General features: G+C 61.9%; 1 protein-coding gene across 2 annotated transcripts in view; it reads left to right on the top strand.

Moving 5' to 3' along the window:
- The window catches only part of RBM19 (RNA binding motif protein 19), a 133,093-nt gene that overhangs the window by 86,414 nt on the left and 24,718 nt on the right, over positions 1–21,961 (top strand). For both annotated transcript variants that reach the window (XM_058281408.2, XM_058281407.2), the window contains exon 23: positions 6,990–7,110. In XM_058281408.2, the coding sequence (XP_058137391.1) occupies positions 6,990–7,110 (121 nt within the window). The remainder of the gene's footprint in view (positions 1–6,989; positions 7,111–21,961) is intronic.

Raw genomic sequence — 21,961 nt, 5'->3', positions numbered from 1 at the left:
GACTGGGCGGAGGGAACGATGGGGACGAGTCACCCAGGCCCGCCCGGGTTAGGGTGGCATCGGGTGTTTCGACGGACTTGCTCTGGACCCATCGCGGAATGTTCTCCAGTGCCTGTCGCCTGCGTTTCGCAGGTTTTGCCCAAACAAGACGGGCAGCGGGGATGGTATCGGGAGAGCCAGCCCAAGCCTCTTGAGGGCAGGGGTGGCCTCCACCTGCTCAGGTGTCGGTGAGCCCAGAGAACAGTCCTCGAGTGTCTTCAGCACACCGTGAGGCTGGGTGCGAGGGCCGGAGAGAGGACCATCCCCACGGAGAGGAGGGCGGCGCCTGGGTGTTGTCCCCAGCACCCCTGCCCGGGCTCAGCATGTCGGTCGGAGGAGCAACGGCAGGTCGGAGGCTGTGGGGGAAGCACGGACATCTGTTGTTCTCTGTAGCAGGGAGCAGACTCCGGGAATTCTGGCAAGGGTATGGACATGTGCCTGGGAGGGCTGGTCTCATCCTGTCGTGAGAGCCCAGGGCCAGAAGGCAGTGCGCAGGAACCCCTGCCTTTCACGGCTGAGCTCCCGCAGGGTTCTGGGGCAGAGGCCCTGGAGGAGGACAACACAGACCAGCAGGGAGCCTCCTTCAAGGCCAAGGGCAAGCAGCAGACGCCCCTCTGCTGACCGTGTCCTGTGTCTGTGGGGAGCGCAGCCTCCTCACTCCGTCCCGGGGCAGAGCCAGAGGAGCTGAGCCTTCTCTGCAGTGGGAAGGACTTGGGGTCCAAAGCCCTCATTTCATTTGAAGTTATCAAAGTTAAAAATCCCAACTGAGCCGGACAACCATTCTTCCTTCCGGCAACTTTCATTAAAAAAAAAAAAAAAAAGATCCGCAATTGACAACCCCGGGTACGGTGAACTGGGCCCGCACCAGATGCTGGGTTAAGTGAATAAGTGTCATCTACCCAGCGGCCCTGGGAGGGCGACCTGGAGGAAGCAAGGACTCACCAGGACACTGGGCAGGAAGTGGCGGGACCAGGCACTGTGCCCAGCTCCGTCACCCCTTCCGCTGGCCCATTGGTCTGCACCTCACGAGGGGTCGCCGTCTTCTAGAGGTCGGAGCTGCCATCTCACCTTCACTCATCCTCTTTGAGTGTCTTGCTCGTTGTGCTTCCTCCAGTGACGTCAGGTTGAACTGGATCTTGCTGAGCAAGTGAGTGAGTGAACAAAAGAATGAACGAGGAGTCTGAGGGTTTTAGACACCACCGCCTGGAAAGGGGCCCTTGTTGGTTTCTTTTTTTTTCTTTTTCTCTCTTTATTTTTTTTTTTAATGTTGCATTCAAAAAATATGAGGTCCCATATACCGCTCACCCCCCTCACCCCACTCCTCCCACATCAACAACCTCTTTCATCATCATGGGACATTCATTGCATTTGGTGGATACATTTTGGAGCACTGCTGCACCACATGGATAGTGGTTTACATTATGGTTTACACTGTCCCCCAGTCCACCCAGTGAGCCGTGGTAGGACATACAATGTCCAACATCTGTCCCTGCAGTACCACCCAGGACCGCTCCAAGTCCTGAAAATGCCCCCACATCATATCTCTTCTTCCTTCTCCCTACCCTCAACAGCTACCCTGGCCACTCTCCACATCAGTACTACAGTTTCTTCCATAACTAATGACAATAGTTCCATAGTAGAATATCAGTAAGCCCGCTCTAATCCATACTCTATTCCTCCATCCTGTGGACCCTGGGATAGTGATGTCCACTCCAACTCTACATTGAGAGGGGGCTCAGATTCCACATGGGTGATGGATGCGGTTCTCCAGCTTGCAGTTGTAGGCACTCTTGGCTCCCTGGTGTGGTGGTTGACCTTCTTTGTCTCCATGTTAGCTGAGTGGGGTAAGTCCAATAAATCAGAGTGTAGGAGTTGCAAGTCTTTTGAGGCTCAGGGCCTGGCTGTCACATGGGCAGTCAGGAGATTCAGGTGCCCTGAGTATACACCTGGTGGTTTCTTTTAGGCCTCCCTGTCAGCTTCATGGTTTCCCTTCTAGAAAGGACTGAGGTGCTAAAGGAGAGTCCACGGCAGGAGCCGTCCAGTGTTTTGCAAAAAGCTCGACTTGTCTAGGCACAAGCTCACCCTGTGGAACCCCAGCGCGGCCGGCAGGGTTTGCCAAGAGCTCCCTTAAGGGTCTCTGGGAGCACGCTGAGAGGGAGGAGAGGACACAAAATACCCTCCCGCCCTCCCGCTTCACATTTGTATCCCAGAGACAGCAGGCCCACAGGTTGTGGCCCAGAGAAAGGCCCAGGTCCCTAGCGGGCCAGCCAGGTCCCACTTCCTGGGTGCCCTCTGCTCAGTCGCCATGCTCCCTCCCTGGCCAGCTTCCGTCAGGCTGGACCCCGGCTTTGGGGTACACAGATGGCTTGGGACAGGTTGGCATCTCCCACTTTCAGCTGGATTTAGCGTCTGCTCCTCAGTTTCCAGCCTCTCCCTGGGGAGCTGAGGGGCTCAGAGCCCAGGACTGGAGTCTAGGGCAGGACGTGGCCCTGGGCAGTTCTTCACGGCCTCACGGGCCGCCGGGAGTCCTGCTGCGGGCTTTGACGGGTTTGTCGCTGGGCGGAAGAGGTCCGTTTTGGGAAGTGATGTAGACGTTCAGGCCCAGAGTGGGGCCGGTGGCCTTCCCTGCCCTTGACGAAGGCACCAGGCCTGGTCACAGTCATGCCAGCGGCATGGCAGCCTGTCCACTTTAGCCATTTTCCTTCCAGGGAAATTCAGGGCAGGTGGCAGGAGACCAAGGCCTAGATTTCCCGGGCCATAGTGGGTGGTTTAGGCTGCAGGGCCTCGAGGAGCTGTGCCCCCAGGGCTGCTGCGCTGGAGACCGGGTGGTGGGGGCAGCTCTGAGGGCTGGACCTGCCGAGGCGTCTTGGAGACACGCCGCCTGGAGCAGGGGTCCATCTGCCCCACGAGGCAAGGGGCTTAGGCCAGCAGTGTGGGGCAGGGCTGGGGCAGGAAACAGAATCTCCCCCAGGTGGTCTAAAGAGAGTTTAAGGAAGACGTTATTTACAGGGTGACTTACAAGGGTTGTGCAGCCCCAGGCACCAGCAACGGTGGGGAGCTGTTCCCTCTAACTGGAGGCACACTTGGGGGTGTTACTTGAGGGGCCGCCGGCAGGTGCTGCGGTTGTGAAGTGGAGGGAGGGAGGGAGCTAGGAAAGACAGCTCAGCTCCTTCCCCACCTTCCGCTTTCTCACTGGCGCCTCCCATTTGCTGAATCTAAGCAGAAACTAGGGGGCCAGGGAGCCCTGCTGGGTAGCCCCTAGGAGCGTGGCGGGGGGCAGGGGACGGGAGTCAGCTCCTCCAGCACGGGGCTGGTGGGGGTCAGCTCTTGGGGGGGGGGGAGTCAGCTCTCGGGATGTGGCGTGCTCCTTTTCCTGCCGTCTGCAGGGGGCCGTGGCGGCGGTCTAAGCCAGCCCCCCATCTCCAGCCGGGACCGGCTTCACATTCTGCCCCAACCCGCAGGCACGCGTGCCGGACCCTCCGGGAATTCACACTCCGAGCCCACCCCTGCACGGTTTATGGAGCACCCTCGGCCCTGAGCACCACGCTGAGAGTCACAAAGAGAGTGCCCGCCCTCCCAGGCCACCCGCAGGCCTTCTGTGATGAGAGCAGCCCTTCCCAGGCCACGAGGGAAATGACAAAGACTCGGGGAGGGGATGTACAAGGCCGGAAGGAAAAGCAAGGGGGACACTGGCCTGCAGGCACCCCTTGGCCAGTGCTGCAGCTTCCCCTTCGCTCACGGGCAGAGGCGGGCTGTCCTCGGGAGTGGACCGAGGAACCAGTGGCCCGTGGTCCTTGATGAGAAGAAGGCCCTTTATTCCAGGGTCAGGAAACGGGCAGCAGGAGCGGGGCCTGGACGCCCGGCCTCGTGCTGAACCCCGAGCGCCCAGTGCTGAACAAGGCCCGGGGGCCGTTCCTGGCAGAGGTGCCCTGTAGGGGGGCTGAGGTTCATGAAAAGGTGGGGAGCGGATGGGGCGCATTTCAGCGGGAGCAAGTGTGGGCAGACCCCCGGGAGGAAGCTGCCGGTGGGCCTCAGGCCCCCCCAGGAGTCCCCCGAGGCCCGGGGCTGGGTCGCCCCCCCTCCCCTTCCGGAGCCTCCTAGGCCTCCTCAAATATAACACGCTCACTCATTACGCTTTTAATGAAACGTAATTATTCTGGATTATCCAAGGCCAATTTTAGCCTCGAATCACGGTCCTCGCCCCACCAGCGACAGTTGGAGGCCACCACATCCTAGCCACCAAGGCAGTGGGCGCTCGGGAACGCAACCCGATTTCCTAGTAACCTGCGGGCACTAGAACCAGGGAGGGTAACTGCTATTTTTGGAGAGCCGCATAACTGTGCTCTAACATCACGTACAAAAGATCTTTTGTGTCCTGCCTACCATTGTTGCTGAACTTGAGCGTGATAATGGGAAGTCAAGGACACACATAGTAATAACAGCCAACTTATAGTGAGACTTACTATGGGCCGAGCAGTGCTCTAAATGTTGGACTTAACAGTTCATTGGATCCTCTGAGGCTCTTTGCTGCTACCCATCCTTCACACCTGAGGAAGCAGGCTCAGAGAGGTTAAGCAGCCGGCCCAAAACCACACAGCAAGGATCGGGTGGAGCTAGAACTTGGACCAAGGTAGCCCAGCTCCAGAGCCCCTAGTCTCCACCTGTGTACCACGTTGCCTCTTGCAGGGAGAAACCCCTCCAAGGAGAGACTAGTGCAGTGGGGACCAGGGGGCGCCCAGGGCAGGCAGGTGAGAATGTGTGAGAGGTCACGGGAGAGAGCAGCTGCAAGAGAGAATATTAGCGACTCCTGAAGGGAAGGAGCCCTGACCCAGATTTCTAAGGCACAGACACGGACAAGGGGGTTCCGAGGGTCAGAGGAAAGCCAAGGTCCGCCCAAGGCCCAGAGGCCATGGCTGAGACATCTTGCCTGGGCTTCTGTCCCAGCCTCTGCCGTTCCCTTTTTCTAAGGGTGCCACCTCGGGGTTGTCCCCCCCACCCCCATGTCCCCAGGACCACAGCCCCTCAGAGACCCTGGCCCAGGATGGAACTCGGGCCACCTCGCACTCCCCACCAATCTGTTCCCCAACGCAAACCCCAGCTCCCCAGCCCAGCCACCTCCCTGCCCCGCCAGCTGAGAGCGCCGCGTGTTAAAGCTCTGACTGGACCGTTTCGGCTCAGAGTCCAGATGCATTTTTATATCTGTGTGGAAAAAAAGCACAGAGGCTCTGCTGGCAGTCAGAGTTTTAAAAATTAAAGTTTAAAAAAAGAAAAGGAAAAGTGTCCTGCATCCGGCCCTTCTCTGGAAAGCACAGAGAACACAGCATTTCTGTAATTTGGCCACACATCGAGTTTTTAGAAGATGCACGTCCCACCTCCCTTCCTCCCAGGCTTTTCGGATTGGGCTGTTTCCTGCATGTCTGCTGGGTGCCAGCCACAGCGTCCCCTGTGGAAGTCCCACAGTGAGTCCCGTTTTACAGAGAAGGAAACTGAGGCTCAGAGCAAGACAGGAGACCTCCCGCGAACCCCCGGCCCAGAGGGCAGAGTGGGTTGATGGCAGTCCAGAGCCGTCCTGGTTTACAGGAGCCCTGGAGCACCCCAGCGCCTCTGCTCACACCAGCTTTCTGCACCTCAGAAGTGGAGGGAAAGGCTTCTTGGGCCTCTGGAATGCTCCAGAGCCCCGAGTGCCTGTGCCCGGCCCTCCTCAAACCCACCCTTACGGAGTCATCTCCCCGCAGGAAAGAAGTGCAGGCGTGCTGGCCCCAGCGCAGCAGCGAGAGCCGACGCGGGCTGTGCCCGCTCTGGCCCGCACCGTCAGCACTTTCTCCGTTAGCTCTTTTTCATCTTCCTTAGACCCCTCGGGGAGAGTCCTATTAATATTCCTAGTTTACAGGTGGGATTTATGTCACTGCCCAGGGGCTGGGAGGCAGGAAGCAGCAGGGCCCAAGGCCCGCCGGGGCAGGGTGAGTCAGCGTCCAGGCTCTGGGCTGCAGGGCGCCCTGGGAGCGTTTGGGCAGGTGCCGGGCGAGCCAGGGAGGGCTTCTCAGGGTGCAGCACTGCTCCACTCGAGCCCTGACCGCATCTGAGGGAACTAGCTGGTCCTTAGAGCCCATGTACTGTGACCCATTTCTGTGAAACGTCTACAACAGGAAGCTGATGAGTGGTTGCCAGATCTGGGGGGCAGCAGGGGGGAGTGACTGCCGATGGGACAGGGGTCTCCCCTGGGGTGATGACGTTCTAAAATCGATTGTGATGACAGCTGCCCCATTCTGCGACTGTACCAAAACCTGAACCATACACTTTAAATGGTGAATTATGTGAGCTGTATCCCGATAGAGCTGTTACCCGGAACAACGAAGCGGGAAGTAGACCTTGTGGATGTGGGGGAACAGTGAGGGCGTGAGAGGGAACAGCATGTGCGAAGCCCCAAGCTGCTGAGTGACGGGGAGAGGGCAGCTGGGCCTGGGGTGGGGGCAGTGGAAACAGAGGGGACAGACTCTAGGGAGAGACGGGCCAGGCTCAGCAGAGGAGGGAAACGCCACCAAGGGCACGAGGGGCCTGTGGGTCATGCTCGCGCGGCCAGGCAGGGCCCGGCTTGCTTATGTGGCCACTGCCGCTGCCAGCCAGGTGTGAGGCGAGCCGCACTACAGGGTCACCCTCCAGGGACAGGACTTGAACGTGGGAAGTGAGACGCCCGCCCCAGCCAGGGCCCCCATCACAGGCCCAGACGGCGGGTGTATCGACTGCTTGGTCGCTTGCAGTCCTCTCCCTGGGAACACGACCTGCTAATTCAACAGCCGCGCCAGTGGCTCCCCAAGCCCTCGCCGTGGTCTGAGGTCACCGGGGCGAGAACCTGGGCCTTGGGATTCGAGACGGGGTGGACGGAAGGCAGGACAGGGAGTGTCAGCACTCAGGCTCCGCTCACATGCCATGTTCTTGTCGCCCACCTGCAGCGAGCCTTCAGCGCCCTGTGCCATAGCACCCACCTGTACGGCCGCAGGCTGGTCCTGGAGTGGGCTGATGCGGAGGTGACCGTGCAGGCCCTGCGGCGGAAGACGGCTGAGCGCTTTCACGGTAAGAGCGGGGCGCAGCACCCCACCCGCAGCAGCTCGGCTCCCAGTGCAGTCACCTGGGAATTGTGTCTCGGGGTGACTCATGGCCAGAGAAGGCCCCTGGGGCCTTGACTTGAAGGGCTCTGGGGGGCAGGGTGCCCGGGGGTGTCCCCCCAACCCTGAGCTGCCGGCCTCAGCTCGGCCCTCCAGGCCCACCCCACCTGCCCTGCCCTGCTCTGCTCCAGGGGGGCCGAGCGGCATGGTCAGCCCCCGCAGATGCCCTTCCCCCTGCTTCTGGTAAGTTGGGTCATTGGGAGCCTAGCAGGGAGTCAGAGAGGACAGTGAGGTCAGGGGCTCGTCCCCCGGCCCCCTCCCTGCTCAGTCCTGTCCAGTAGCCCCTCCCCACGCCCATCTCTGTCCAGGCTCTAGAACCTGCTGCCTCAGGCCAGGGTGGTAACTGCTCCCCCTGGTGGTGGCCCAGACACTGCACTCTTGCCAGTTTCCTTACACTGTGCCCCCACCCCCATTCCACTGTGATGGACGCTTTGCTCTAAGATCCCCGCTGGAGGATGCCGTCCGTCTTGCCAGGGCCCAGTTCTACCTCTTACACACCTTGGTGGCGTGGCGTGGCGTGGCCTCGCTGGTTATTCATTTCTTCCGCAGAAAAGGCTGCCTGAGGCCCTGTGGTGTCCTAGCCTAGGACCGCAGGAGGGCGTGGCTGCAGGTGGAAGCACCTGCTTGACGCGGTGGTCCCCGGAAGGCCTCTCTGCGGAGGTGACGCTCCAGCCCCTGAGAGAGCTGGCCAGGCAGGGGGCAGGGGGCCAAGAGGTGCAAAGACCACTCCCCCCAGGGTTGGAGTGTCGGGGTGGGGGGTGTCAGGGGCTGGGTGGGGGTGGACCGCACAGCTGGGCTTCTGCAGCTGGCCATTTGGGGAGTCAGGGAAGGAGGTGAGAAGAGGCCCAGGCACAGCAAGGGCTTGCTGTCCTCCACTTGCTCACTCACTCTCCAAGCTGGGCATATCCAGGATACTTGCACCTGAATGCTGTCTCCAGGCTCCTCTCAGCCATCTCAGAAGTGCTTACGCTAGTTTCTGGGCCAGCCGCAAAAGGGGCAGCCACTGGCTGCTACTGGCATTGGGACCGTGTTGGTTTAGCGGTGAGTGGCCAGGAAGTAGCCTTACCCCGCTGGGAATGCATCCCCTCTCCCACCGGCCCCGGAAAGCCAGACTGAAGAGGGGCTCGATAGTCCCAGCGCAGCGTCCCCCACTCAGCGTGCTCTCAGCTGGGGGTAGCGTGCTGCCTTCCTGCTCCTGCCGCTAACCCATGCTTCCATTCCCTCCCCCTCAGGCCACCTTTGAGGCCAGGGGTGTCAGCCGGGGGCCAGTGGACCCGTCTGCTGCAAAGCCTTCCCCGGCACAGGCCTGTGTGGAGCGAGGACCTGGAGCCCTGAGCTGGCCGCTCCCTGCCCCAGCCAGCCGTGCTAGCCTCCCAAGCCAGGCAGCACCTTCGGGGGGACGTGGGGGACGAGGCAGGGGACGTCCTTCACGGAGATGAGTTCTCTGTTGGGCCTCCCCAGTTTTGTTTGGAGCTAAAAAGCAGGGCTTCTAAGTGTGCTTCGCCCCAGGGTGCTTCAAGCCTCCAGACTCCCTTTAGGGACGAGATCGAGGTCCTTTGGCCAGAGCTTGGCTTGCCAAACGCATCAGAAGAACCAGCCCCACCCCCAGTTGTCTTTCTAGTCTGATCTCTCCTCCCCAACCATACCCCTCCTCAAGCTCCTTATACCCCAGACTCCAGGCAGGACTCTGTCTCTTTGCATATGCTGTTCCCTCTAAGACTGCCTTGCCCCTCAACTTTGTGTAGCCTGCCAAATGCCTATACTGCCTGCAAGACCCAGCTCCAGTGGCACCTCCTCCGGGAAGCCTTCCATCCTTTGCTCTCCCACCATTATTCCTGTACTTCCCCACTGTGTCGTAATTTATCTCTTTGTGGTCTCTTCTCCTGACTGGACTTGCGCCTCGGCATGGAGACTGGCATGCTCCTCTTAGGGATCAGCTCATCAGTGGGCCCCCTCGCACCGAGCACAGTGCCAGGCGGGTGCCGGGCCCTCCATCTGAGGCTGGGGCAGGGTCGTCTAAGCAGAGGCAGGTCTGCAGCCAGAGAAACCAGGGCGGAAAACCTAGTCCACCTCCCAGGGCAGCGGGTCCCCAAATCCTGAGGCTCAGGAGAGAACCTGTCCTTATCGACAGCCATCGACAGGCCCAGATGCACTCGTTGGCAAATGTTTGTGTAAGAGACTCTCCCCGGAGCGGGGGAGGGCCCCGACTCCCCCCCCAGCCCCCGCCGGGGCCGGCGCGGCCTGCGCGCTCAGCAGTTCTGTCTGCACCGAGAAGCCCCCTTCAATAAATCGAGTTCCTGAGACGGCGCCATTGCCTCGCCCCCGCCTTCCTGTGGGAGCGCCGTCCGCACGGCCCCTCGCCAGCCGCGAGCCCAGGCCCGGCAGAGGCAGGTAGAGCATTAGCAGTAACCGCAGCGGTAGCTTCGCTTGACCCGTCTCCTCCGCCTTCCCGTCAGCCCCCGCCAGCCCCGTGAGGTGGCACGGTGAGCCCCATCTCACAGAGAGGGCGTCGAGGCCCGCCGAGGGTGGCGCTGAGCCGTGCGGCTCTTGGGTATTAGGCACCACTGCGCATCAGATGCCCCTTGGCCCTGACGGGCAGCGTCTCATCTTCCCAGGAGCACTAGCAGCCGTAAGCAGCGCTGTCTCCATTTTACAGACGAGGAATCCGAGGCGTGCCGGTTGGGACGCGCCCAGGGCCACTCGGCCAGCAGTGGCAGCGCTCGGGTCTGAGCTCCAGGCGGCCAGCAGTGCACCGCCCTGTGCTCTGCACGAGGGCACAAAGGCTGCTTAAAGCCAGCCTTGGCCTCGCCTAGCCCTGGGGTGGAGCGGTATGCGATGCCCGCCTGCCCTCATCCTGGCCGTCCTGAGCCCACCGAGCAGTGGAGGGAATGAATTGCCATTCAGGACGGAAACATCGTGTGGCCCTTTGACGCAGCATGTCCTCGCAGAGGGCCCCGTGGGCTGGGCTGGGCTCGTCCCCTCTTACAGACGCGGCCCCTGCGTGTCCGAGCTGAGGCTCTGGCAGCCAAGCGCTCTGGCTCGGTTCGAGTCCCTCTGAAGGAACTTGGCCTCCCCAGGTTCCGGAAGGACGTCAGCTCTGAGCTAGCCAGGCGTATGCAGGACAGCGAGACCCTTCCCCGGTGCCGAGGCCAGACTGGTCAGGGGCCCGACAGGGAACAGTTCCTGCCGGGGTTCAGAGGAGGAGCAGGCACCTCGTAGAGGGGTGTGGAGGGGGCTGAGCCAGCAAACCGGGGGTGCTGAGGCCCCCGGGGACCAGCAGTAGCGGGAGCTGTTACCACCCAGGGCCCGAAGGGGCGGGGGGAGGAAGTGGTGTCCCTGGAGTCTGGTGAGGCAGGAGCCTGGGGTCAGCCACTGGCTGGGGGCTTTGAGGGGGGGGCATCCCCCAGAGCTCGCTCTCGTCCCTCCCTCCCGTCTCCTGCCAGGGCCCCGTTGGCCCAGCCCCTCTGTAAACCAGAGAGACAAGTCGTCCAGCGAGCAGGGATCGGCCTTCCCAGGGACAGGGTAGGGCAGGGGTCTGGGGCCCGAACGGAGAGTGCCCGCATATGTGGAGACCCCAGGTGTCAGGACACGCACCGACGCCGTGGCAGGTGGCCGGCCGGTGTGCAGGGCTCGCTCGCCCACAGTGCGGCCATCCGGAGGGCTCGGTAGTGGGCACAGCTGAGTGCCGGGCCTCCGAGCTGCTGCTCACCTGCCTGGTGCATGAAGAGGGAGCCGGAAAGTGGCCTGGGAGTTTGGCAGCCGGATTCTGAAGTGAGCTACCCACTGTATCATCACAGCCTGTTTTTCCAAAGAAATATTAATGCTTTGAAACTAAAAGAACGTTCCGTCCAGAGCAGGGGTTAACACAGAGCCCGTGGGACTTTGCGTGGGTCCTCATCTGTGATGATGTCAGAGCGGCCGTGGACACCTAGGGCTTGTTATAAAACGTGCGTGCGTGTGCGTGAGCCTCGGAGCACCTGCATGTGTCGCTCGCAAGATCTGCTTTCCTCAGAGCTTTTAAAAGGTCATGACTCCCGAAACTTAGGAGGCCGAGCATCACCAGGACCTGGCTTCTGTCCCTTCCTGGCTAGCATCCTGGGACAAGTCATCGCGTCCACTGGGTTTCTGCTTCCTCGTTGTGACACGGGGATGGCTGCGGCCCCGCCTTCCAGGATAGCTGCGAAGCTTTCCCGTAGCACGGGCCAGCGCCACACCCCCTGCAGCCCTGGATGGCAGGTCCTGTGCACACCCCCGTTCGCAGGTTAGGCTCCAGGGCTGAAGCCATGTGCCCGAGAGCGCAGCAGTAGGAAGTGGTGGAACCAGGCTTTGAACCGGCCAGGGTGGCTGCAGCTGCCCGTGCTCCCAGGCCGACGGTGCCTCCTGCCCTAATCCAGGAAGAGCGATGCCGCGTGGGACGAGGGAGGGATGCGTGCAGGGTGTCCCACGCGCAATGGGGCTCTTGGGTACCCGCCCCCATTAGCTGCCCCGCTGACTGATGTGCCCACGGCAGCCCTGACTGTTCAGAACTGGGCTATTGGCCGCCTGCCCCAGAGGCTGGAGCCCCTTCCCCCCGTGCCACCTCCCTGCAGTGAAAAATACCTAGCATGTTGGTGTCGAGATCTGCATTGTTCACAGCTCCCAACGTCCTGGCAGTCTCTGAGGGCAGGTGGGATCCATGCCCAGTTGCCCCCACCCGGGTCTGATGTTGGCCTCGAACTCTGCCAGCAAGACATTTAGCCCCCAGGGGCCCTGGATCCCTGCCTTTGCCCCCAGCCCAAGCGCCAAGGCCACAACAAGGCTCCCTGTGGAATGTGGGCCATGGACTGAGAGGCAGGGCCTGGCAGGAAGCCTGCTGGTGGCACCGTGGCCTCAGAGCCACCCTCGGGGTCAGCAGGAGGTGGCCAGAGCAGATAGAATGGTGCTTTGGCAAGTGGCCACTGCCCTCATTGTGGCCAGAGCCATCAGTGCTGGTGACCTGAGACAGCCCAGCCCCGGGCCTCAGCTTCTCAAGTAGACCCGCGCCAGCCTGGGAGGGGTCGTGGAGATGGAATGCAGGGCCCAGCGAGCGGCCTTCTCTCAGCGTCCTCTTGCCGACCCCCAGTCCTTGATGCGTCTAGGTCAGGAAGGCTGAGAGAGAGCTCCGTGTGCAGTTGGTTCAAGTAGCTAATGCTAGTGGTTATTATTACCAGAACAACCCTCACCTGCTAAGCCTTACGCCAGGCCTGGTACTGTGTGCAGTCTTGCACATAGGGTATTAATCCTACAGGATCCTAGGAGATCCTACTCTGCAGGCGAGGAAACTGAGGCTCTAGTACCTTGCCGAAGGGCACCGAGCTACTGAATGGCCGGGTCAAGGCGCGGGCCTTCATTGGGCCGCCCTGCTGGCCTGCGTCTTGGTAACAGCTGAGGTGTGCAGCTCCCCCTAAGTTTTAACCCACTGTGTGTCCTCACACCACTTCTGTGACCGGGGACCACTAAGCCTCAGCCTTGTCACCTGTAAAACAGGACAAGGTGCCCGCCTCCACGGGGGGCCTAAACGAGACGAGGCACGCTGCGCTTATGGCGCAGCTCCTGGCCCGGCCGGCGTTCGGCAGAGGATTATTTCCCCGTCACCACTGTTGTTTTCCCTCTCCACAAACGAGAACCAAAGGGCAGAGGACTAATTACTCCTTTCCTGGGCTGCCAAGAGCATCCCGGATTTCCTAGCATCCCAGTCCAGTCAGGCTACTGGCTGCTCGCAGGTCAGAGAGGCTCATGCTCTCTCTCCATCTCTCTCTCGCAGCCGCCCAGGCCTTCTCTTTCTAGCTCCTTCCTCTGACCAGAGAACATGGGAATGAGCACAGCCGGCCGCAGGAAGGGCTCAGGACGGGGCTCCGTCTGAACTCAGGCGCTGCCAGGGCCAAGCCCGTGGCACAGTGCTTCACGGCACACGGTGGCGATGACAATTCCCCACTGGCGCCCTGGAACCGGAAGAGCTTGCCTTCCGAGGCCACCGCCTCCACCAAACGCTCGGGGCTCCTCTGGTTCCCGTTGTTTGAAATCCCCCGGCGCCCCCTCCCCTGGCGGAAGCCTCCGCTTCCTCTCTGGGCCCGGTGTAGTCACAGGGCGCTCTCTGTCCCCTCGTGGTTCGCTGCCTGGGACCCCCATTGCATCGACAGCAAGGGGCAGGTCTCTGAGTCACTTTCACAGTTGCCCAAGGAGGCAATGACCGTGACACCCTCCAGACAGGTGCTTTTGAAAGGGCAGTTCCCCCACCCCAGGCCAATGGGACAAGAATTGGATTTCTCAGGACCCCCGCCCCCGCGGTGGGCGACCTGCCACTCCAGCGCCTCGCCTGCGGGGGAGTGAATAGAGCCGGCACGGAGAGAAGGAAGCCGGCCCGGCTATGTCCTTTCCTTCCCGAGCGTGCTACAAACCAGCGGGGAGGTGGCATCGAGCAGCTTTCAGGGCCCAGCAGGCCACGGTCCCCGCGCGCAGAGAGAATGGTCCAGAAGGGCCCTGGCGCCGGGGCCTCTGTTTCAGAGCCCTCACAGCCAGGGAGGTTGCGCAAACAAGCTTTTCCTCGGCCAGGAGCGCGCTCCGCCGCCCGATGTTGTCTTATTCCAGCTGGGGAGGACTGCAGGGCTGTGGTTAGCGCCGGTGCCATTCCCCTCCGGAGCTGAGAGTGCGGACATGACGAGCATGGCAAGCGGCAGGCCCAGCGCCCCCCTCCCCGCTGCCCGGGCCAGGCCGGCGGGCGGGACTTGTGCGAGCAAAGCGCCGGGCGGAGGCGCTCCTCGGGCACCGGGCCTCGGGCCCAGCCGTCCTCCCCGCCGGGCAGGGCCAGGGGCAGGGAAGGAGCCCGGCCGCTGCCCTCTCAGCTAGGCTGTCGGGCGACTTCCCCAACGGCCCTGTCCCTGCCGAGCTGCGCGTCATCGCCCGCGCCTGTCTTCTCGCCCGGCACGCCCTGCCATCGTGTCCTCACACGGCCGTTGACGGCGTCTCCTCCCCACGAGACTTGACGTTCCAGGGCAGGGCCCTGGCGGCATCCGGTGCCAGGGCCTGTGCGTATGCCCAAGGGGTGCCAGTAACTGCTCACGGGGTGCGTAAACGAGCGCATGTAGGAAGCTGGGGGTAAGGGTGGCGGGCGTTAATGGGCACTAATACGAGCTGGCACGGCTCGGGTATTCTCTGCTCGTCTTCGCCGATACCCCACGGGTGAGGACACTGGGGCTCAGAAAAGCCACGAGCCGTGCCCCAGGCCCACAGTGAGCTAAGGGTGCAACTAGGTCCCGAGCCCTGTTTGAGTGGAAAGCCAGATATTCTAATCTTCTGGCACCCTGAAACCACTCGTCTGGAAAGAGGGGATCATGTGGCTTCCTGTTACAGATCAAGTCAGGCAATAAAATAGGAAAGAGGGAAGGGGGCTTTATCAAGGACCCCCAAAGGGCACAACGCAGTGCAGGTGGTTTCATGGGCTCCATCTCATTTTCACCCTCATGACTCGGGAGGAGAAGTGATGTTCCCATTTCACTGAACCAGAGAGGGCGAGTGACTTGCCCGAGGGCACACAGCTCTGGCCACTGTAGAACAGATAAATCTGCTTCACCACTGCCTTTCTCTTTCCTACCCGACAGGTTTTGAATCCCAAATTTACTGGATCTGGGCTCCTAAGCCCAGCTAGGACAAGTCCCAAAGCCCACCTCCTATTTTCATAAGTAAAGTCCTGCTGCAGCAGAGCCATTGCCACATATCTCCGAATCACCTATGGCTGCTCTTCTCTGCATCAGCAGAGTTGAGGCCTCAGGACAGCGGAGCCTGCAGGGCCCACAGAGCCCCGCGTGGTCTCTAGCTGGCCCTTTATGGAGGGAAGTTTGCAGCCCCCAGGCCATGCATGATGGCTGCCTGGAATTCCCCCCATCATGTCGCCTTGTCTCAGAGAAGCTTCAGCTGCTCGAGAACCCCAGCCGTCCCCCTCAAGGGGGGCCCCAGGGCTTTGCTTCTCCCTGACTCCATCCACACACCGGCTCTTCGCCTGTAATTTTCAAGCCCAATTCTAGGCGCTGGGGACAAAGCATTGAACAGAAGTGGTCTCCTCTTGCGGAGCTGATCTTTGAGTGGAAGGGACAGATCATTGAAAAAAGAAGTACGCAATTAACAGCAGAGCTCCAATGATAGTAAATGCCGTGGAGGAAAATTAAAAAGGATAACTTAATATGCTTTTCAAGAGGAGGGGGACAGGGCAATTTCATATATGTGGTTGGAGAACGTCTTTCTGAGGAAGCAGCATTTCTGAATGGTGAAAAGGAGGCTCTCCAGCCAACGAGCTAGGGGAAGCCTTCTGTGTAAAGAGAACTGCACGTGCAAAGGCCCTGAGGCAGAAATGAAGCGGGTGTGTGGAAGCAGGCTCCTGCGCCTGGAAAATTGGTCTAGGGTGCAGAGTGGGAGGAAACAAGGCTGGAGGGGCGAGCGGGGGCCAGCAAAGGACCTGCAGGGGCTGGCCTGGAGCCTGGCTTGTAGTTCCACACGGCAGGAAGCCCCCTGAGGAGTAAAAGGAGCAGGGTTCCCAGCCCATGCGCACCGTCAGATCCCATCCTCGCTGCCCTATGGAGGTACACCACAGAGAGAGGCGAGGATGCAGGGCCGGGTCTGGTTTGGAGGCTGTGGCCATCCTCCAGGCAAGAGCTAGTGCGGCCATGGGGCTGAGAGAAGCAAGTAAAGTAAGAGTATTCAGTAAAGGCAGAGCCAGCCAGACTTGCTACCACTGGGAAGGAGAGAGATCAGGGCTCGTGGGAGGTTTCTGCTCGAGCCACCCCGAGGCCGGGGCCGGGAAGCCGGGGGAGGGCAGTGGGTGGGCGGGGGCAGCTCTGGACAGGTTCCCCTGGAGACCTACCAGGCCTCCCCGTAGGGACGTCAGGCCAGCAGCGCCGTGCACGGAGCTCAGGGGCAAAGCCCGGGCTGAGAGAGAAACTTGGACGCCGTCAGCATACAGATGATATTTAAAACCTGCCCCCATTCACCACCACCCCTCCGTAACTTACTTCTACACTGGCACATTTTCAGAAGATCAGGGACCAAGAGAGCCCGTGATCCCCACGTCGGCCCTTGCAACTATGCCTTCTTGATCTGGGCTGTGAACACATAATCATTGGACTTTAAAAATCACAGCCAGGAAAGTTCAGGCAAGTATGTGAAGTCACAGAACTTATTATTTAAAATATCCCTTTGCTGTGGCTCCTTGCAGCTACCTGGAGATGGGCAGTTTCTTATAAGCTCCCTTCGCTTCATTTTTAGTTCTCCATTTGGGTGCCTCTCATTCCCTACTTAGGGGTCGCCATCACATTGTCAGTGCTTCCTCCAGAGGTGTTGAAGATGGGTGCTTGGGGGCAGGTGCAGGTGGAACTGCCCTAGATTGCCACAAAGGGTCCTGATGCAGTGGGCTGGCACAGGGGGCCACGAGGTGGGTTCCAGCCCTGCCCTCTCGGGAGAGGACCGTCTTCCCTGGCCAGGAGGCTGGCGCTTTGTTGTTCCACCTGCTCGGGGATGCATTGTGATGGGTCCCAAGAGAGAAGGTGAAATTGGCCAGGGCCATTCTCCCCATGCGCCATGCCAGCTGGGGGAGGCAGAACCAAGAAGAGCAAGAAGCAGGAGAGGCGGTGGTCAAGGCAGCGCTAGGCAGCAGCTCCTAGCAAGGGTGCAAACAGCTGGCTGTGGGGACGGCACCACATCCAGGGGACTGGGCAGGCAGAAGGGCTCTGGAGGCAGGTCGGAGCAGGTGTGACCTGGGCTCCCCACCCGCCTCCTCCCTCCTTCTTCCTCCTCCTCCCTCCTCCTCCTGCTCCCTGCTCCGTCTTCCTCCCACTCCTCCTCCCTCCTCCCTCCAGCGTGGTGTTTTGGAAATATATCCGAGCGCTTCCGCGATATGTCCTGCCCGCTCTCTTCCGCGTCCCCCGGGAGTGGCTGTCCGTGCGGGAAGGTGCCTGCTCCCAATCCGGCTAAATTGCTATTGACTTGTGTTCTCTGCGTTCCGCAAACATTTCACTCAGCCGTGGCCGGCGAGGCCAGGATCCCTGCTAGGGCTAACGGGGAAGCCAGCTGTGCCGGCCATTTCTCCTGCTCGTCCCCATCGATCACGGAATTAAACTGACAGAAGGAGAGTTTCCAACCGGCTCGGGAGGGGAAGGCACCGGGCTGGGATTGGAGGAGGGGCTGGGGGCTAGAGGGCGGGCGATGGGGCCGGGAGGGGGGCACTGGCAGTGGGGGTAGCCCAGCACAGGACCCCAAGGAGCGCAGGGCGAGGGGCTGGTCCTCACTGCTCCGTGACCACGAGTGAGCCCACTCTCGAGGCCACGCTGGTGAGCCACAGCCGGGAGCCGCCCACAGATGCTTGTTTAGCTGGTGAGATGTGAAAAAAATGTTTTCAATTAAACACTACTGTTTACTATTGGTAGATTTGACCTAGAAATCGAGATTCTGCACCCCCTTGAAAAGCCAAGTCCCACTTGGCAAAGCAGGGCTTGCTGCGTGCCAGGCCATGGCCTTCTACTCACCCCAGGCCTTGGCGCCTGGGGTCCCCCCACCCCGGGCAGAGAGGACACCCACTCTTTGCTCCCAGCATCCACGTCCCACCTGGGGTCTGCCCCAGGAGGGAGAGGGCCGGCAGGGAACGTGCCCACTGGAGAAACAGAAGGGCCCGCGGGCCGAGGCGGGAGGCACCGCCCGGCCTCGGTGGGCCTCCCTCCCCTTCCTGCAGTGTCCCCTCAGCTGGGCGCGCCCACGGGCCAGGACAGGGGGCACCCCCAGCCTCGGTGGGCCTCCCTCCCCTTCCTGCAATGTCACCTCAGCTGGGCGTGCCCAGCCTGCCCAGGTCTTCCGGCACCTGTGAGCCATGCAGACGCAGCAGGACCAGTCCCCAGGCCAGGCCAGGCCCGGCCACCGCGGCCCTCCCAAGGCCAAATCCACCGCTCTACAGGCCAGAGTGCCTTGACCGCCCCACAGAGACCCCCTAAGGCCCGGGGCCCTCCCGGCCCACGCACACCCTCCTGAGCCCCCGGCCCTGTGAGCAATGACAGCGGGAATCGGAGCAGTCGTGGTGCCCGCCACCCGCCCCAGCCATTTGCATCACCTGCCGTGGTTTTCCAGATGGTTCTACCAGGGAGGGGGTTGAGAACCGCTGGCCTCTGAGGAACCTGCTGGAGGAGGTGGTGGGTGTCACTGCACGGCGCCAGCCCGTGCTCCCCTGTGCCACCAAGGGGGCCTCCCTAGGGGCTGGCTGGTGGGCGGCTCCCGCTCGGGCCAGGCACAGGGTACCACAGGGCACCCGGGCATGGCACAGAGCCCACAGACCCCGGGCTCTGCTCCGCCACCCTCGGCCTGGACACAGGCTGCCGGATCCCCAGGTTACCGGGCGCTGTGCCCTCGGCCAGGCCTCCTAGCAGGGCGCACCCATTGTTGCTAACTGCTCGGGTCCCAGGCACGGGGCAGACACACCTCGTTGCACCGAGTCCTTTGCGGCGAGGCCCCCCGGGGAAGGGGGCTAGGCAGTGAGGTGGTCCTGCCCGCCCGGGCGTGGGTCCCCCAACCCGAAGCTGTGCTCACTGCTCACCCCAGCCCCGGGGCCCACCTCAGGGCACCCACCTCTTCCGAAGGAGGCGAGAGCTGCGCCCCAGGAGAAATCCGGCTGACCCGTCCCCCTACACGGTCCTGCTGGAGTTCCCGGCGGCGTGGGCTGGCGCCGGAGGCCTGAGGCGGGCCGAAGTCACGCGTGTCCCTCATCTCGGGTCCCCCAGAACAGGCAGAAAACTCAAATGCGTGAGACCCCCCATCTAAGGGGGCAGCCAGCCCCCAGCCCCCATCAGCTCCTTAAGGGGGGACGTGGGCCCAGGGTGCCAGTACTGCCAGCTTCTAAGGGAAACTAGAAACCCAGATTCTTTAGTAAAATTTCCCCCTTTTAAAGTATTTGTGGCTAATTTTTTTAATGTCAAGTCACTGCGAGCAAATCAGAACTCTTCAGCGGGCCAGCAGTGTGGGAACCCTGCCCGCCCCCTCAAGTCGCCTTCGTCTGTGGCCCCCGAGAAGCAGACCCTGGGCTAAGGATTGGGGTGTGAGCACGTGGTCCAGGCTTGACCCCAGGGAGCCGCGGGGCGGGGGTCAGCTGGGGGTGCCGTCGAGCAGGTCCCCGCAGTGGGCCCCTGGGGCTCAGTCCCCCTAGGGCCTTCTCAGAGCTGGGCGCACCCCTCTTCAGGACGCCCCTGGGAGGCAGGGACCCCCCACCAGCCCACCCCCAGGGCTGAAGCCCCTGGCACTTGTGCCCGCCCCCGGCCTGGAGGCGTGTCCTGAGCTGCCCACCAGCAGGTGATGGCCAGGGCGCAGCGCGGCCAGTGGCTGCCGCGCTGACCAGAGCTGGTGTTGTCACCTCTGTATTATACAAGAGGGAAGCGGTCTGCCTTGTCCTCTGGCACAGGCTGCGTTACTGAGTGAGAAGGACTGGCCCTGACACGTGCGTGGCGCCGCTTTAAAGGCCTCCCGTGCGCCTTCCCGCGCCCTTAATCCTAAGCTCTTGAGCAGCCTGGGAGGCGGGTACTGCTACTCCCATCGCTATTCAGTAGCTGAGCACAGAGAGGGAAAGCCGCTTGCCCAAAGCCGCCCAGCTCGGAGCAGCCGGATTTGGGCCCCGGCAGCCCGGCGCCACGCTCTCCTGCACCCCAGCTGGTCGCGCCTGCCCCTTCTCGGGCTTCCTTTCAGAAGGTGCCTCTTCCCCGAACAGCCACGCTCCTCTCCCCCGGCCTGCCTTTCCTCCACGTTCCGCCTCCGGAACAGAACTCCCTCTCTCGCCTCCCAGCAGCCCCCCGCCCCCCACGCGCTCCTTTCTCTCTGCCCGCCTGAGCCTTCCATGCAGGGCAGGCGGCGCCAGCCAGGGGCGGAAGAGAGAGGCAGGCTGGCATCCTGTCAAGGAATTAATTGAAAAATAAAATAATTAGATGGGAACTCCAGAAATGCAAAATGGTGGCTGCCAGTTTGGGGGGGGCGCGGGGGGCAGGACTGGGGGGTTGTTGGGGGACGGCTGAGCTTTTTGTCAAGTTAATTTCTCGGGTATTGATGTTTGGTGACATTCACTTGTTGTTTATCTTCGGGTGCAGCTGTAATACTAAAAGAAAACGCACAGCTTGTTTCGTTTATTTATTTTACACCTTTCTCCGGTTCTGCATTATGTTTGTTTGGTGAAAACCCACTGAGGCTTTTGATGTTGAGGAAGTGGGATTTCAGCAGCTGTTCGCCGCAAGCAGGGTGCTTCTGGTGGAAGCAGCGCCAGCGGGGAGCGGGGGCGGAGGGTGCTGGGTGTCCCTGCAGGGGGCGGCGGGGGCTCGGGCTGGATCCCAGCAGTGGCCTGGGCAGTAAGCCAGCCTGGCCACGAGAGCAGGATGGAGCCCTGAGGATCCGCCCGCAGCCCCGGCGCGAGCCCCCGAGGTGGGGTCTGCGCTTATCCCCGCAGTCCAGGGGAGGAGACCGGGGTCCCCCAGCTGGTGAGTGGCGGCAGAGCTGGAGCCACCTTCCACCGCTTGACCGCCAGCTACCTCCAAGCCCCCACGTCCAGCCCGCACTAGGGTGGCAGTCGTGCCTCCCGCGGCCTTCCCCTCCCCACTGCGTGCAGGTCACAGACCCCTCCCCCGGCCCGCGCTGCCCTCCCGCCCCTAAGGCAGAGAGACCACGGGAGCCCACGACCCAGTGTGGACAGAGCGCAGGCCGAGCCCTGCAGTCACGCAGGACGTGCCCCTCGTCTCCGCCGCCCCAGCCCACGAAGCAGGTGGTAGGGGTCGCCCCGTTTTACAGGTGGGAGACAGAGGTCACACAGCGGGCGAGTGGGGGGCTGGGCCAGAGCCCGAGCCCAAGCCGGCAGCGCTAGCCTGTGTGCCGGCCGCGGCCGTGAGCAGGGCTGAGGGCACGCAGGCTGCTCCCGAGGGCAGCACGAGGCAGCTCCGGGAGGGCAGCGGCCACGCGGCTTCCCTCTTCACCCCCAAGGACAGCCATGTCCCTGCCCAAGCCTGCCTGATCCTGAAGCCGGAGGCGCCAACCCGGGCCCCGTCCCGTGCTCCTGCGTAACTCCCCCCTCAGGAGGCGCCTCGCGGCGCCACGCAGGAGGCACGGGGCGGGGGTCGAGCTGGCCGCGCCGGGACGGACTCCTCGGGCCATGGCACTCCTAGCGGAGGCGGCCTCAGAATGCCCATGCCTCTCTGCACCTCCACTTCCTCATCCGTGGAATGGGCGCAAGGACGGCGCACGCCACAAGAAGGTGCCCAGCGTGTGTGCTCTTCCCCCTGGCTGCCTACCACTCCCTCCGCGGCCTCAGTTCCCCCAGCTGTAAAGCGACCTTGGAGCCTCCCGGCTCTGCTGCTTCAGCCTCCCCCATGCTGCTTGCCGGGAGGCCCCGCGCGCACCTGTCCTGAGCACGAGGGAGGCGCTCAGAGGCTTCAGGCGCTTCGTTCCAAGCAGGCCGCCTGTTTTGTTCTCCCACTTCTTTCATCTGGGGAGGTTTGCTGGGGAAACTTTTGTTGCAACCAACAGCAATTTTTTTTTTCTTTTAATTACCATTCTTGGTGCTGTAGAAATCATTCATTCCTTTTTTTCCATTTAACAAATGGTGACAGAGCTCCCACGAGCACCAGGCCCTGGTGGCACAGCAGCCAACAGGCCTGAGCACCTGTCTCAGGGCCCACAGTCGGGAGACGTCCCGGAGGCAGAGGCCATCAGGAGCCGGCCAGGCCCGACCTCCCCGGGACCAC

The sequence above is a fragment of the Dasypus novemcinctus genome, chromosome 19 (genome assembly GCF_030445035.2).
Source record: "Dasypus novemcinctus isolate mDasNov1 chromosome 19, mDasNov1.1.hap2, whole genome shotgun sequence".
Taxonomy (NCBI): domain Eukaryota; kingdom Metazoa; phylum Chordata; class Mammalia; order Cingulata; family Dasypodidae; genus Dasypus; species Dasypus novemcinctus.
Note: the sequence above shows the minus strand (reverse complement) of the source record. Positions and strands in the feature narration are given on the sequence as shown.